Below are 15044 nucleotides of genomic sequence, written 5' to 3'. Positions count from 1 at the left end.
GCATAACTTACCACTCTTGCTGCTGTTTTTATGTTTATGGGAAAGAGAGAAATGTTGGGGATGAAGAAACTTGTTTTTGCTAAGGGTTGCATTTCTTTAGGAAGATAGGTAGTCAGAGGGCCTTTTGCCATTTTCAGTTCTATAAGAATAGTAAGACATTATATTCCATATAACAGAGTCAACTGGATAGTAAAATAAATTGAAATAAATGCTTGGCAAAAAAACAACCACCAGGAAAATATTTCACGGGGTGGGAGGTGAAAACTTTCTACTTAGGTGTTTAATCAAACCTTTATAGCATGCCTGTTTCTAAATAATGGTTTCAGATTTGATGCAGAGAAGAGTCAAATCTTTATTACATGGACAGGATTACCAGTTTTTATCATAATACATAAAATGCTTTACATATCTGGAAAGAAGATTTTAATGCTGTTGTTATATGTAGTGTTGGCCAGTTCTAGCGGATCTTCTTCACGTACTGCTGCTAGTATTTCCAGTATTTGGCTAAAACAAAGCAAAAGGGAAGCATCTTAGGCAAAATCACATCGCTATGGTTATGTTCACTGTGAACATTACTTGTTCAAGGGTGGTTAAAGTTTACATAAATAGCATTTAGAATTCCATTTTTTTTATGTCAGACAAAAACACCCAAATAACATCATATACAAGTTTCAGATAAAGGAAAGTGTGATGCACTTATTCATCTATCTTGAAATTTATAGGAGAAGGCAGATTCCCATCTCCACAGCAATGGTGAAGCAGGTTACACAAGCAGCAACATCTGCTTCCTATGTCTACACCAGTCGTGTGTTGGAATACCAGGCACATTGGTTCATGACTAAGTCATGACTATGCCTTTCAATAGGTCTATGGATAACACTGCATAGAAGGAAATTTTATTGAATTCAGTAAGACTTGCTCCGTAGCAAATGTGCACAAGTCTGCAGTGTTGAGTTTATTTTATTCTAAAAGTAATGAAGGAAATGCTGCAATCTAAATGCTGAACTGTATGCAATATTGCGGACAGTTAACTCGCATCTCAGAACATAAAAAACTGTCTTTAATCTGGTCAGACTTCGTCCACCTAGATCAGTGTTGTCTCTGTTGACTGGCAGTAGCTCTTCAATGTTTTGGGGCACTGGCCTTTCTTTCACCTGCTATGTGATCCTTTTTAACTGGAGGTGCCAGGGATTGAGCTTTCGACATTTACTTGTGCCAAGTGTATGTTCTACCAGAAAACTATAGTCCCTACCATGCTTTATCGGTAAATTGGTGGTTTTAGATTTCATGACAAACACAAGTTCTGAAATCTGTGTATTTTGGCATTTGAAGCCATTTTCTTCTTTTCCAATGGGGCTTATTTCTAATTTGAGTAGTGTTCAGTACTGTAGCTAAAAACCACCAGTGGCATCTAATAAGTTGTAGGCAAACACATTGCTATAGCAATTCATGAGGGCAAAAGGGCATTGATTTAGACAACTGAAATATAATATGTATTTCCCATCCCCCACTGTATTCTCTCCCCTTTGAGCCTTGCAGAGCAAGTGAGAACCCCCGTTCTCAAAATGGTACAGAGGGTGAGGTTGCATTCTTGCTCCCTGTGGTATTATCTCACAAGTATTCCTTATAGCAATGCACAGAGCTGCTTTTCCTTCAATAGGCACACAGGATGTACTTTGGTATGTATATCCTCTCTCTGGACTGCAGAACCTCAAGCGTACCAGCTGATGACAATCAACAGGGGAGAGGGCTGTTGCCCTCATGCCTTACTAGTAACCTTCGCAAAGGCACATGACTAGCTATTGCAGAAAACAGAATGCAGACAAGACAGGCTCTCAGTTGTAACCCAGCAAAGCAAATCTTACCTTGCTAATTACTGGAAAACCAGGAGTTTTGGCCTGTGTGGGAAGCTCAGAGAGTACATCTAGACAGAATGCTTTGGGGCAACCCAGCCAGATGGGCAGAGTTGTTTAGTATTACTATTATATTTTATTATACCTAATTATTGCTGCCCCAGCTGCAGGCTCAAACTCCTCCAACTGCTGGACAAGTTTAGAATCCAGTGGCTCTGTAGTTAGTCTTGTCCCATTCTCACTTCAGGGCCTTAAATCAATTACTGCTAACAGTAGCCTTTTAACAGCCGGTGTTGTTGATGGATGCAGCATGAATTGGCAGAGGGAAATCTCTGCTACATCCCTCTGAACCAGCTGGTTGGTGGTGGTTACAATTGCTATGCCTGTTAGGTGTCACTCTTTATATGGAATTAAACCCCTTGGGCTCCAGCCCAGCTAAAGGTCAGTCATGATCAAGCCCCTCTGAAAGCCATGGGACATAAGTTTCTCATGACTAATTCCACTGGTTTCAGCCAGACTTAGTCATAACTAAATTAAGCTGAATTGGAGCCTTGAAATATATGAAATATATTAAATTATATACTTACATTATATGACAAGGTTCATTTCTGTCCTTCAGGCAGTGTCCTTCTTCCCACTTTTTTTTGGTAGGGAATGTGGTTTTTACATATTTTGAACCAGCGTGGGTATTTTTCACTCCACACCAGGGAGCATCTAATGTGATTTATGGAACAGTTTAGAATTAACATCATACCGTTGGTTACATAATCTATCAGCATTCTGTAACTCATAACCACCTCAGCCATTTCTTTTTGTCCATCTCCCCCAATACTTTTTTTGGGGCGGGGGGGGCGATGTTTTATTCTTAACACAGACTATAAACCAAAGCAAAGTTGCTGTCAGATCTGTTCTTAACATGTACAAAAAACATAAGTAGTAAAATTATTCCCAGAGATAGGGTCCCACACCAATATCCCACATAATTCCACAACAGAAAGTTGCAATAGACTTTAGTAAGCAATACTTAGGACCACAGCCTTACTCTTGTGTTAACATAATTCCAAGGGTCTTGCAAGTTTACACTGCTTAAAATGCCAAAGTCAGAATTCCTAATTTGAATGTAAGAGTTTTGTAAGGGTCCATCTACGAAGACAATCTGCTCCTCTCAAGCCAGGATCATTTTAGCTCCCTAGGCTTAGCAGTTAGGAAACTCGCCCCTAACCCCAAGCAATTGCTGCCAAGCACCAATGAAGTTAGTCAGGAAGGATAACTGCTATTAGGCAGGGTTTTCAGGGATATACTGACCTACTGTCAAACTCCATAATGTAGTTGTGTTACCAAAGTTTGATATTAATGTGCAAAGCAGATTAATGAGGTGATTTAAGGAAGCCATAGAATGAAGTCACCAAAGTTCTAGCACAAAGGTGGTCAACTTGATGGGTGGTATTCATAGCCCTCCCAACTGCTGAAAGCTGCGATTTGGCAATACCACAAGAGAGTGGAGCCTATGTTCTGCCAATTAATGGAGGTAAGTGGGCAACCATGCTCTTGGCCAATGGTGTGAAAGAGAGGTAGATTTTCCATCAGATTACGATGCAAAAATTAACAATTTGTTCCATTTGCTATGGAGGAAAAGAATGTGGACTATAAGGGTAGATGAGTGCTCTTCCCCTTTGCAACCTGGATTTCCTCAGGCAAAGACTGCGCCAGTGCCGGCCCACTCATGAGGCAAGGTGAGGCAACTGCCTCGGGCGGCAAGATCCACAGGGGCAGCAATCCTGATGTAGATCTTTATTCCCTCCCCATTCCTGATGTAGATTTTCACTCATCCCTTATTCCTTGGTTCGCCTCAGGTACCAAAATGTCTTTGGCCTGTCCTTGACAAAGCCCTTCTAAGGAATGAGGCAAGGCCTTTTCAGCTTAGTTTGATTCTTGCCAAGAACAATATCCTTTCTTACAACTTACTTTGGTGACAATGCGTGGCATTTCTAGCATGCTCACTCCCCCTTGCGGACTGGAGGGTACACAACACTGATAGTGTGACCAAGAGTGCTGTTAAATATAGAATTTACAGGGGATTTTCCTTTCTTACTGCAATGCTAATGAATTAGGTACCGTGCTATAAAAAGATATTACTCTTTAGGTTAGGAACCTTTTTTTCTAAGCCATGCTGAGTAAGCATGCATCCAGTCAACACTGTTTCCAATCTGGGATATATTTGGGTAGTAATCTTAAAATGGCACACCGGGACAGAAGATTACAAACAAAATATATCCCAGATCTGAAACAGTTTTGAAAGGGGTATATTGGTGGAAGTAAAATGTTAAATAGTATTAAATAAAACAACTTACCTGTTTCTAGCATTAATCTTTCACTGGGAATTGACCTCACTGCTTCTAAGTTAGCTTCTGTTTTCAGGGAACTGGAAATAATATGAATATGAAAATCACTATGATTTGTTGAAATTCTTTAGTCCAAATAGAAGGAAGTTCTCACAAGATTCAAGGAGCAACTTGTCTGCCCAGATCCAAGATGCTGGGCACAATCACCCCAAAAAGTATGTTTAGTCACTCCTGCAAAATTTAGTTTGGCTTACTCTCATGAAAGTGCACATGGAATTGCTATCATAGGCTAAGGCTGAAACCAGATTTACAAGCAGTTGTGTGAAACTTCCCTACGTTTCCTGATTTTTTTTTCTTAAACCAGAAGCAGCCTTGGAAGGACTCTTTCCCCCATTCTTTCCATAGGTTCCCCTTAATTCTTCTTGCCTATTTGTCTTTTCGTTTAAAATGTCCCCCATGCACCCAGCTCACCTCTGTTGGCTGGCAGCTGTTGCTCTAGCTATGCACACAATTCCAAACCAAGGCTAATGGGGACTGAGATTCTGGCGATGTAACACAAGAGTGGTTGGTACTTGCATATATAGTCCAATTCAAAGTTCCATAGGCAGCCCATTGCAGCACTTAAGAATATGTGAAGGACTGTAAATTATATATAGCCCGCCATCCATGTCTCGCAGATGCTTCATAGGTGGGCTGTTCTTACTGCCTACCTGGGATTGAAGTGTCTGAAGTACCTGTGAGGGCACGATACATGGTGGCTGAGGTGCAGTCACCTTGATGAGCCACAAGCTGCACAGGTGTGCTTTAAAGTATCCATCCCAAAATAAAAAGGAACCCTTTCACCTCAGCCATTAGATGTCTAAAATAACTTACCAACCATTTATTCCTATGTAGAGATCTAACTCTATTATAGCTGCTGCCTCCTCTTTGGTGCCATCAAAAGAGTGTACCTGTAAACAAGTAATGATACACCTTTATCATCTGAAGATGCATTGAGATTTTTCAAACTTAAGTATACAAGCTTTCCATTTTCTTGCATTCTTCCAAAGCCAGCTGCTATTTCTGAATAGCATTTGCTAGCCGTGTGCACACAAGCTCTGACAATTTTTGCCACCCAAAGTGAGCAAGTGTATGTATGGAGCCCTTAACTGATAAGAGCCAATCAATGAAGTCCATGCTGCGGGGCAGAACCTTCTGTGGACTGGTCAGGAATTCAGTTAAATCAAAGACCTTTGATTTAATCTAATGAGTAGAAGGCAACAAGACCAGCAGCCCAATTCAAGGAGGCTGAAAGACAGCCCTCCTGCCTTGCCTCTGATGCAAAAGGCACTGTCGCTTAGCTGCCAGGACAGGCACATTGCTTGAGTATGTGCTACTTCTTGTTTAGTTGTGTCCGACTCTTCGTGACCCCATGGACCAGAGCACGCCAGGCACTCCTGTCTTCCACTGCCTCCCGCAGTTTGGTCAAACTCATGCTGGTAGCTTCGAGAACACCGTCCAACCATCTCGTCCTCTGTCGTCCCCTTCTCCTTGTGCCCTCCATCTTTCCCAACATCAGGGTCTTTTCCAGGGAGTCCTCTCTTCTCATGAGGCGGCCAAAGTACTGGAGCCTTGGCTTCATGATCTGTCCTTCCAGTGAGCACTCAGGGCTGATTTCCTTAAAAATGGATAGGTTTGATCTTCTTGCAGTCCATGGGACTCTCAAAGAGTCTCTTCCAGCACCATAATTCAATAGAATCAATTCTTTGGTGGCGGGAAAATGTGGTACAGGTCATGTCATTCATCCCCCATTGCAGCTGTTTTTGGACTACAACTCCCATCATCCCTAGCTAGCAGGACCAGGGATCAGGTATGATGGGGGTTGTAGTCCCAAAACAGCTGCAGACCCTGGTTTGGGAAACCCCGCTCTGTTTCACAGCTGTGTCACACAACCGCCATTATTCCATCCTGAGATAATGTGAACACACTGTTCATTTCAAAGGCTGCAAGACTATGCCCACTTATTTAGGAATAAGCCCAGCTGAACTAAATCTGTACAGGCCATTTTGCACACTATGCAAAGGCAAACTTGGGTTTCACACAGTATATACTCAACAGGGAGCGGCCCTTCCCTGTTCAATGTGTCTGTAGGAAAAAGGTGACAATCACATTCACAACACTTAAAAAAGGATGTGGATTTCAGAGTAATGAAGTAGAACTAGTCATCTGGTCCACAAAACGAATCTACCTGTAAATTTCAGACTAGACCCCTACCTTAAAGTGCTTGCTCACGGGATAATTTTACTGAGGGCAACTAGAAAGCATTGCATGTTTTAGTTTTCAGCTACTTTGAAACACATGAAAAGTGAGATATCTGTTTATAAAATAAACTTGTATCACAAAGAGGTTGATGCTGAAAAGAAACACAACATCGGGCACTTACCACTCCTCCCACACACCTCTCTCTGTTTCGCCTCATTATATCTGTGTGAAAGGAGAATATTTTACATTAAAAAGCCCAGAGATTTCTACATTTTTTAAAAAAAGTATTCTTTTGCAAAACCCACCTACAAATTCTGGATGTGAATTCCTGCAGTGCAGAAACATCGGTAATTTTGTTTGCTCAGATAAATCGAATTGTTTTTCAAAATACCTGAAAAGAAATAAACAGAAAAATCCCTACATTTAATGAAATCTCAACTATAGATTATCTAAATGGTTTAAAGCGTTAGAAAGAATGGAGTGGTTATTATTATTATTATTATTATTATTATTATTATTATTATTATTTAGGTGCAGACATAATCCTGCCAGAAGGGAACACTTTTAAGAAGTCCCATTTAGTTCTATGGGAAGGTTAAGCATGTGCTTAACTTTAAATTCAATAGGATTTGAAAATGTTTCATATTGGCAACATCATGCCAGGTTTTGTGTGATTTCTCGATAAGAAAATGATTCTAGACCAGGAGTGGCTAAGCTTTCGTGGCTTGAAGGCCACACTGACAGTCAGCCTCCCATTCCAGGGACACACGCCCGTGGTGGGTATTGTCAATTTATAAGCGAGTGTATACACACACACACACACACGGACCACAGGAACATATATTCAGACATGCACATTCACCCCACATACAGCACATGCACCCAACATATATGAAGGCACAGAGCATTCTCCCAGGCTCACACTCTTCCCCACAAACTCACCTGGAGACAGAAGCAGAGACACAGGCAAACCATCATTTCCTGCCTTTCCCACTCGAGTGGCAGGGTGAGGGTGTCTAGCAATGCTGGTGTGTAGTGCTAAAATCGGGAGACAAAAGATCCCCCTCCCTGCTCTTTGGAGAGCATCTCAAGAGGGATCTTTTCTCCCGATCTTAGAGTGTCAAGTAAAGGTAAAGGGACCCCTGACCATTAGGTCCAGTACGGACGACTGGGGTTGCGGCGCTCATCTCGCTTTACTGGCTGAGGGAGCTGGCGTACAGCTTCCGGGTCATGTGGCCAGCATGACTGAGCCGCTTCTGGAGAACCAGAGCAGCACACGGAAACGCCGTTTCCCGCCGGAGTGGTACCTATTTATCTACTTGCAGTTTGACGTGCTTTTGAGCTGCTAGGTTGGCAGGAGCTGGGACCGAGCAACAGGAGCTCATCCCGTTGTGGGGATTCGAACCGCCGACCTTCTGATCAGCAAGCCGTAGGCTCTGTGCCACAGTGCTAAAACCAGCATGTTCTTCCTAGAGTAGAAGGTAACATTTCTCTCACCACCTCTGCCCATACTGGCTAGGACTGCACATTTATAGTGGTTTTCTGTGCAGTGGGGTGATCTAGAAAGTGGCTTCCTTACGCTACAGCCACAACACATACATTTTCAGTGGCTGATACTTCATTAAGGCCAGAAGCAGAAGAAGTGCTTGGGTGGGGTGGGGGATTTGGGAGGGCCATGCCTGCTTTATAACAGCAGCAAAATTATGTTTCAAAGCCATTAGACCAGGATACAGCCTAAGCAAGGAATGGTAAAAAGCCAGGCTTTGTATGGATGTTGTCAAGAAAAGCAATGATGTTAAAATACAGTTGTACCTTGGAAGTCAAACAGAATCCGTTCCGGAAGTCCGTTCGACTTACAAAACATTTGGAAACCAAGGTGCGGCTTCCGATTGGCTGCAGGAAGCTCCTGCAGCCAATTGGAACCCACAAAACCTGCATCGGACGTTCGGGTTCCAAAGAACGTTCACAAACCGGAACAGTCACTTCTGGGTTTGCGGCACTAGGGAGCCAAAAAGTTCGGCTCGCAAGGTGTTCGACTTCTGAGGTACGACTGTACCACCTTACAACAGGAGGTTGTGTTTACATTGTGTGATGTGCAAGTGTCAGACCGAACATTACACAATCATAGTTTACCTTTGAATTGTGAAAGAATCCTAGCTAACCAAGTGTGCTGCCATGACTGATGTTGGGTCTCCCCCTATGCAGAAGAGCATAAATATCACACAGATGACTGTCGGTTGTCAGCACTGTCTTATGAGCTACCATCAAAAACGCAGTGGCAGCAAATACTTGGGATTGTCAGAAACATTTGTGGAACGATTTAGGAAGGACAGCGACATCATGGAATCATAGAATTGGAAGGGACCCCAAGGGTCATCTAGTCCAACCCCCTGCAATGCAGGAAATGGAAGCCTCCATGTTCAGATGCAGTTATGCATCTTGGTAACCAGGTTCTGTGGGCTATTAAGAGATGGCTACCACACCTCTGCCCTGCTTGTGGACATCCAGAGGCACCTGTTGGGCTGCTGGAATGCTAGATTCAACATTCTGATCCTGCCAGCCAAACCTCACATTCTTAAGCTTATTACACCAGAGACTGGGAACCTGGGCCCTCCCAAGCTGTTTGTGATGGCCTGGGAATCCGATTCAGAGGCTGAACCGGAGGAATCCCAGCCTGCACAGGAGTCCCTGCCTCCAGGGCCGGCTGAACTGGGGCAGGGCCTTGATTCTGAAGCACCTGCACCTGTGCCGGATCCTCAGGAGCAGGCACCAGGTGAATCCACTCTGGCTCCAGAGGTGGTTGAGGACTCAGTGCCTACAGGTGAGTCTCCCCCTGGGCCCAGTAACCCTTCAGCCTCTCCTGAACTGCAGAGGCTCAGGGCAGAGAGGCGAAGGGAACTGGTTTCTCCCAGGAGGAGTGCTCGCCTTAAGGCCAGGAGAGGCGGGTCTCCTGGGGGCCGGGACCGCCCCTGGCCTCAGAGAAGATAAAGGCCAGCCAGCCCGGTCCCAGGTTGCGGGAGCAACGTTGTTGATGAGCTGTTTCAGCCAGCATCCAGTCCTGTTTCCCCCAGAGTTCCTGTCCTTGCCCGGCTTCCCGCTGTGGACCCCGCTTCGCCCGAGGAGGACTGTCTGCCGACCCTCAACTCAGGTCCTGGACCTCGCCCCACGGTAACCTCCCCCCTGGACCAGCACACTGTTTCTGCATTACAGATACCATAATCTTTGACCATTATTAGCCATGCTGGCTGAGGCCGATGGGTGTCAAGAGTCCAGCAGCAACTGATGGATCACAGCTTCCCCCATCCCTACAATGCACAATAAAAACAACTAGCTTTTATTGGCACGTGTTGTTTCATGTTAAATTCCTTGGCTTTTGTGCCTGGTTCATTCTCTTTCCATTTCACTTCAGTGTTTGGCTGCGATCAAACTGTTCCCAAGATTAACATTACAGCAACCAGCGCCTTGTGCACTCAGTAGCTATAGCACCCAGTGACCACTCCATCCAGTAAGGTAAAGGTAAAGGGACCCCTGACCATTAGGTCCAGTCGTGACCGACTCTGGGGTTGCGGCGCTCATCTCGCTTTATTGGCCGAGGGAGCCGGCATACAGCTTCCGGGTCATGTGGCCAGCGTGACTAAGCCGCTTCTGGCGAACCAGAGCAGCACACGGAAACACCGTTTACCTTCCTGCTGGAGTGGTACCTATTTATCTACTTGCACTTTGATGTGCTTTTAAACTGCTAGGTTGGCAGGAGCAGGGACCGAACAACGGGAGCTCACCCCGTTGCGGGGATTTGAACCACCAACCTTCTGATCGGCAAGTCCTAGGCTCTGTGGTTTAACCCACAGCGCCACCCGTGTCCTGTTCAATTTAACTCAGCACTGCAACATCCCATCCTCTGGTCATCTGGCATGCACAGCTTCTACTCGAGAGCTGGTGTTCTGGGCCCTGCCATCATGCTTTATGATGATTTGTGCATATATGGATTGCAAAAACACCACCCATGGAATCAAAGCACTGGCCAGCCACTGCTAGTTCCAATGAATGATGTGGTGAAAGCAATGGGATGGTTCAGCCACATGAAGAGGCAGTCAGGGGTTTGGTGTGACCTGTAGGCCATTTAGGGAAGAATAGGGAAGTGGTGACTGTTTCTCCTTGGTTATTATATCCATTTGGGGTGGTAGGGTGGAAGAGCAACTGTTCGTTGGCTTCCAATGGCTGTCACTGGGAGAAAATCCTTGATAATAAAAACAATACTGTTAAAATGTATGAAGGATGCAGTTTCTCTTATGTGTTAAGTAAATCTCTCTTACTTGAGTTGAGTGTCCTTAGTGCAGAATTCTAATCTGTCAAAATCTGGAAGAGAGAATTGACAAACAATTAACTGGCTTTTGAATTGCCAGGAAGGAAACATCACTGCCAAGCCACTTGGTTGCTACTTACCCAAGCCACACTCTCCAATTGCTATGACCTTCCCTTTATTTTTCTCAGCTAGACCTTGTAGTTCTGCTAAGTACTGCTCAGGGTTGCTCTGTTCAAACTCTCCACAGCGGGTGGGGTGGCAGCCAACAGTACTATAAAACATGTCTGAAAACAAACGGCATGAATGTATTGGTTATTATTGCTAGAATGTTTGTCAACTGCAGGGTGCATCGCAGCAGAAGCGTTCCAGCCTCCAGCCTCCAAAGAACTTGCATCCTAAAGCCTGGTGGTGTGCTGATGCAATGGTAACAGAGGCTGAATGCAAGCATATGCTGTTGCATGTACTTAGGACCTGGGAGTGAAAACTTGGGAACTGAAGAAGCAAGGGCTTCATGGAGCAGGGAGGCACCATACAGATTTGGAAGACAACGTAAAATTTTGTACATCAGTTCAAAGCTTTCTTTAACTCAACATTTAAATTAACTTATTCACTTTTAAATAAGGTAGTTCCTGTGGTCAGGAAAGCAGCCTTGGAATGGCACAGTGTCACTTGAGACACACAGCATAGCAACTAAGATTGTGAGCAGGTGGTTACATACGCTCTGCAAAGACCACAAAGCAAGTGATCACCTGACTCATCATCTCCCCTTCTGTGTGTGACTCTATGCAGGGTTCACTTGATAAGACATCTGACGTAGCAGCAGTGAGTTGGGTCGAGACAGCCAACCACCCCAAAGGAATGGTGTGTGAGAAGCATTCCTTTCCTTCTGCTCATAATTCTTTGGAATGAACTGGTGCATATTGGTTTTGGTCATTTTAAATGTTAAATACGGGATAATTAAAGCATTCCATTGAAAGCTATATAACATAAAGAGACAAATACCATTTGTCTGTGCCAGCTGAAGTGCATCTTTGCTATCTTGCAAACTTCCACCTGTAATCATGAACTGGAATAATAAAAAAGAAAGTTTACTTAAGTGCTAGTTTCTAAATGTTAGTATTCATTTATATCTTGAAAAACACAGATATCAAAAGTCAACAGAAACAACTGAAATTTAACACAAAACACACACCAAAAACCTTTGAAGAACAAATGTACCTTTTTAACACCAGTTTTGACTGCTCTAGCCACCACATCCAAGAAGTCATCTGCAAAAAGACAGAACTGAAATCCATAATTTAAAGCATCCATATGGCCCAATCTATTTCTGGAACCTTTAACAGCCTCAGGTATGCAGTAGCTCCTACATTTCCTTTCCTTTTCCTGAAACCTTACAGCAGTAATGGACAATCAAACTGGTATTTCCATTAAGCAGCATAGATATCCTTATTGATTAGGAAGGACTGCAGCTCAGATTCTTTGAAGATCATTGAAAGTAATTTCCTCCCCAAGCAGTACCACACTCAAGTGATTTGAGAATTGTGATTCATCAAGTTTTCCTTGATATTTTCCCCAGGAACATATTCAACATATATAAGTGATCATCTCCACATGTATGCTCCACCAACTGCCAGAAATTGACTTCTTAATCCTCTATGCATCATTAGAGCTTCTTGGTCATGTAGCAAGGCGTTTTTGATAGTTTCCCTTCAGCAACTGAATACTGTACTCTCCATCTGGAGATTTGCTGAAACTCAAGTCTTAGGGTAGCACAATGTGACTAAGTCATACTGAGAAAAGACTCACACCCAAGTTATATCACAAGTAGCTTTAGTTTTCAGTGGGTCTACTTTCAGTATGATCGTCAGATAGCACACTTCAAAGGCACAACACTAAGCATGCTTATTCAAAAATACTGAGTCCAATGCAGTGTACTCCCAAGAAAGTATTAACATAATTGCAGCCTTACAGCACAATCCTATGCATGCATGCATGCTTAGAAGAGAGTCCCATTGTGTTAACTGAGGCTTACTCCCAGCTAAGAGTGTTAAGGATTGTGGCTTTACAGTTCAATTTTACACATGTCTACTTAGAAGCCATACTGAACTGAATAGGACTTACTCCCAAGTAAGATATGCAAAAGATTGTATCCTTAGAACAGACCCATTTCAATTAATCAATTGGTCATGTTCAGTAATTTTAATGGGCGTACTCTGAGTAAAACTGCATTGAATTACCACCCTACTGGGTTTTTTTCTCTCAAAATGGATGGGTGGGAGACAAAGAGCAGGATGAAAGTCCAATTTTAATAACTGCCAATAATAATAATAATGATGATGATGATGATGATGTCACTCTCTGGGAATGGGGGGACCCCAAAAAGTGTAACCTGAAAGAAAATGTCCCTTGCAGATGCATACTATGAATATCTGGGGACGTGAGGACGAGAGAAGGAGCCATTAAAGAAACAGACAGAAAATTTACCTTGATGCTTTTGAGTACCTCTGTATATGCCTTTGAACATAGGATCAGTTAAATTAACACCAATATCTAGAGAGAGAGAAAAATAAATTAGTATCCTCAACTTGGATCATTGTTTATGCTGCCTGGGGATGATGGGAGCTGGAGTCCATCATCTGAAAGGCTCCTCACCAGCAGTTTCAAGATGTCAGAAGATCTGATGGGTTCCTGACATACGATGAAACTATGACCCTATGCTTTAGATATATACTGGTTGCTGTTAGAGGCCAAAGTCTGTACTAGGAGAGGATCCCTTTAAAAAGTCTGCAAAACCTTTCTTATGGAACGAGGGCTGTCTTTCATGTACCTGCTATGTTTCATTCTGGATTGATTTATTTGATGTTTTAATGTGTTATAAGCCCCTTTGAGGTTTTTCTTAAACATATAAAATGGTATAGAAATAAAATGAAAACAATAATGCTAATAATAATACATTGGCACATGCATCAGGTGACAGCTTGTATAATCTGCAGTGGCTCATTCATGCAAAACACCAAGGCCAGAATTTTCAGGCCACCTCATGTGCAGTGCTCTTTCAGTGGAGTCAATATACACAATGCACCTGCCAAATCATCAAATGACAGGGAGAGTCAAATGCATGCATGCACTAACCCTCCAAGAGAAGCCACTAAATGCAGATTCTCATCTGGCAATGGCTGCAGGGGAATCGGATGTGAGGGAAAGGGTTGGAACTGTCTCCTGTGTCCATTTGCAGCCAAATACCGCAAACAGACTGGATCTCTGCAGAAATCTGACTGCTTGCAGCAAAAACCAAAGGTCTCTTGTGAGCATTTGTGAGATACAAGCAAAGCAGAGAAGGAATTTCCCCGTTACGGCTCCGGCTTTGCGGGCCCGGGTACCCAGAAGCAAGCCCCGTATAATACAAATAAGAAATGAATGGATGAAATCGACGGGCCTTGCTTCTGAGTAAGCATGCGCAGAACCGGGACTGTGACTTGGGGGGCTCGCTCCCCAGTCAACGCGCACAGGATTGCCCTGCGCGCACCTGCAACCCCGCGCAGGTTCCTCTCAGGGGAGCGAGGCTGCGATCCCGAACCCCGGGAGCAAGCTCCACTGACAACGACGGGGCTTGCGCCGGAGTAAGCGCGCTTGGGATGGTGCCCTGGAGGAGGGGGGGGGGGTCCCTTCGGCCCGTTCCGCAGCCGCCGCCCCCCCACCTCGAAGGGCTGCCCCCGAGCGACTAGGCCCGGCGCCCTCTTTGCGGACGCAAAGGAACACCCCCCCCCAGTTGCCCAGGCAACCGTCCTCACCAATGAACTTGAAGCGGCTCATGACGACGGCGACTGAGGCCCGTGCGCCTCTCTCTCTCTCCTCCCATAGAATGTAGAAGCGCCGACGTCACGTCCGGTTTCCCTTTGAGCGCTACCTGTATGCTGGGTAGGCGCGTAAGAAGGCGGAATAGACCATAGAGGTGGATGCCGCTCTATCCGCCACTGTTAGAAATGTATCTCTATGGTCCCTTCTCTCTATTCCTTTGGCATTTTCTGTATTATTATCCATCGCATTTAAATTATACTGAACATTATATATAATGTAGCGTTATATCATAGTTAATTTTCAAATATAATTTATGCTGCATTTGTGGTGTTCCATTATCTCCTAGCATGTTCTCGTTAATTTAATGTTGGCAAGCCGCTTCGGGGATTCGCGTGGAGAAGCGGCATGGAAATGTAACAAAGCAACAAAAAACAAAAACCCCTTAACTTTATTGATTTAATGTATTTGATTAATTCGCCGCATTTCGTGCTACCAGTGCACATGGTT

The 15044-nt window shown here is 44.1% G+C and overlaps 1 protein-coding gene across 3 annotated transcripts; it reads right to left on the bottom strand.

The window, feature by feature from the left end:
- Positions 1–327: 327 nt before the first annotated feature.
- TATDN1 (TatD DNase domain containing 1) lies at positions 328–14645 on the bottom strand. Of its 3 annotated transcripts, XM_083749407.1 has the most exons (13): positions 14531–14622; positions 13224–13289; positions 11958–12007; positions 11742–11805; positions 10880–11023; positions 10750–10792; positions 8570–8633; positions 6742–6827; positions 6618–6658; positions 5069–5145; positions 4205–4275; positions 2441–2567; positions 328–504 (listed from the first exon to the last, which is right to left on the bottom strand). In XM_083749407.1, the coding sequence occupies exons 8-13, from the start codon at positions 6779–6781 to the stop codon at positions 402–404; spliced, it is 459 nt and encodes a 152-aa protein (XP_083605533.1). In that variant the 5' UTR covers positions 6782–6827; positions 8570–8633; positions 10750–10792; positions 10880–11023; positions 11742–11805; positions 11958–12007; positions 13224–13289; positions 14531–14622; the 3' UTR covers positions 328–401. The 3 variants fall into 3 exon arrangements, with proteins under 3 accessions (XP_083605533.1, XP_083605531.1, XP_083605532.1); XM_083749405.1 differs by lacking the exon at positions 8570–8633 and having other exon boundaries at positions 14531–14645; XM_083749406.1 differs by lacking the exons at positions 8570–8633; positions 14531–14622 and adding an exon at positions 13392–14498.
- Between the last annotated feature and the right edge of the window lie 399 nt (positions 14646–15044).

Source organism: Podarcis gaigeae (genome assembly GCF_964106915.1).
Source record: "Podarcis gaigeae genome assembly, chromosome: 7".
Lineage (NCBI taxonomy): Eukaryota > Metazoa > Chordata > Lepidosauria > Squamata > Lacertidae > Podarcis > Podarcis gaigeae.
Note: the sequence above shows the minus strand (reverse complement) of the source record. Positions and strands in the feature narration are given on the sequence as shown.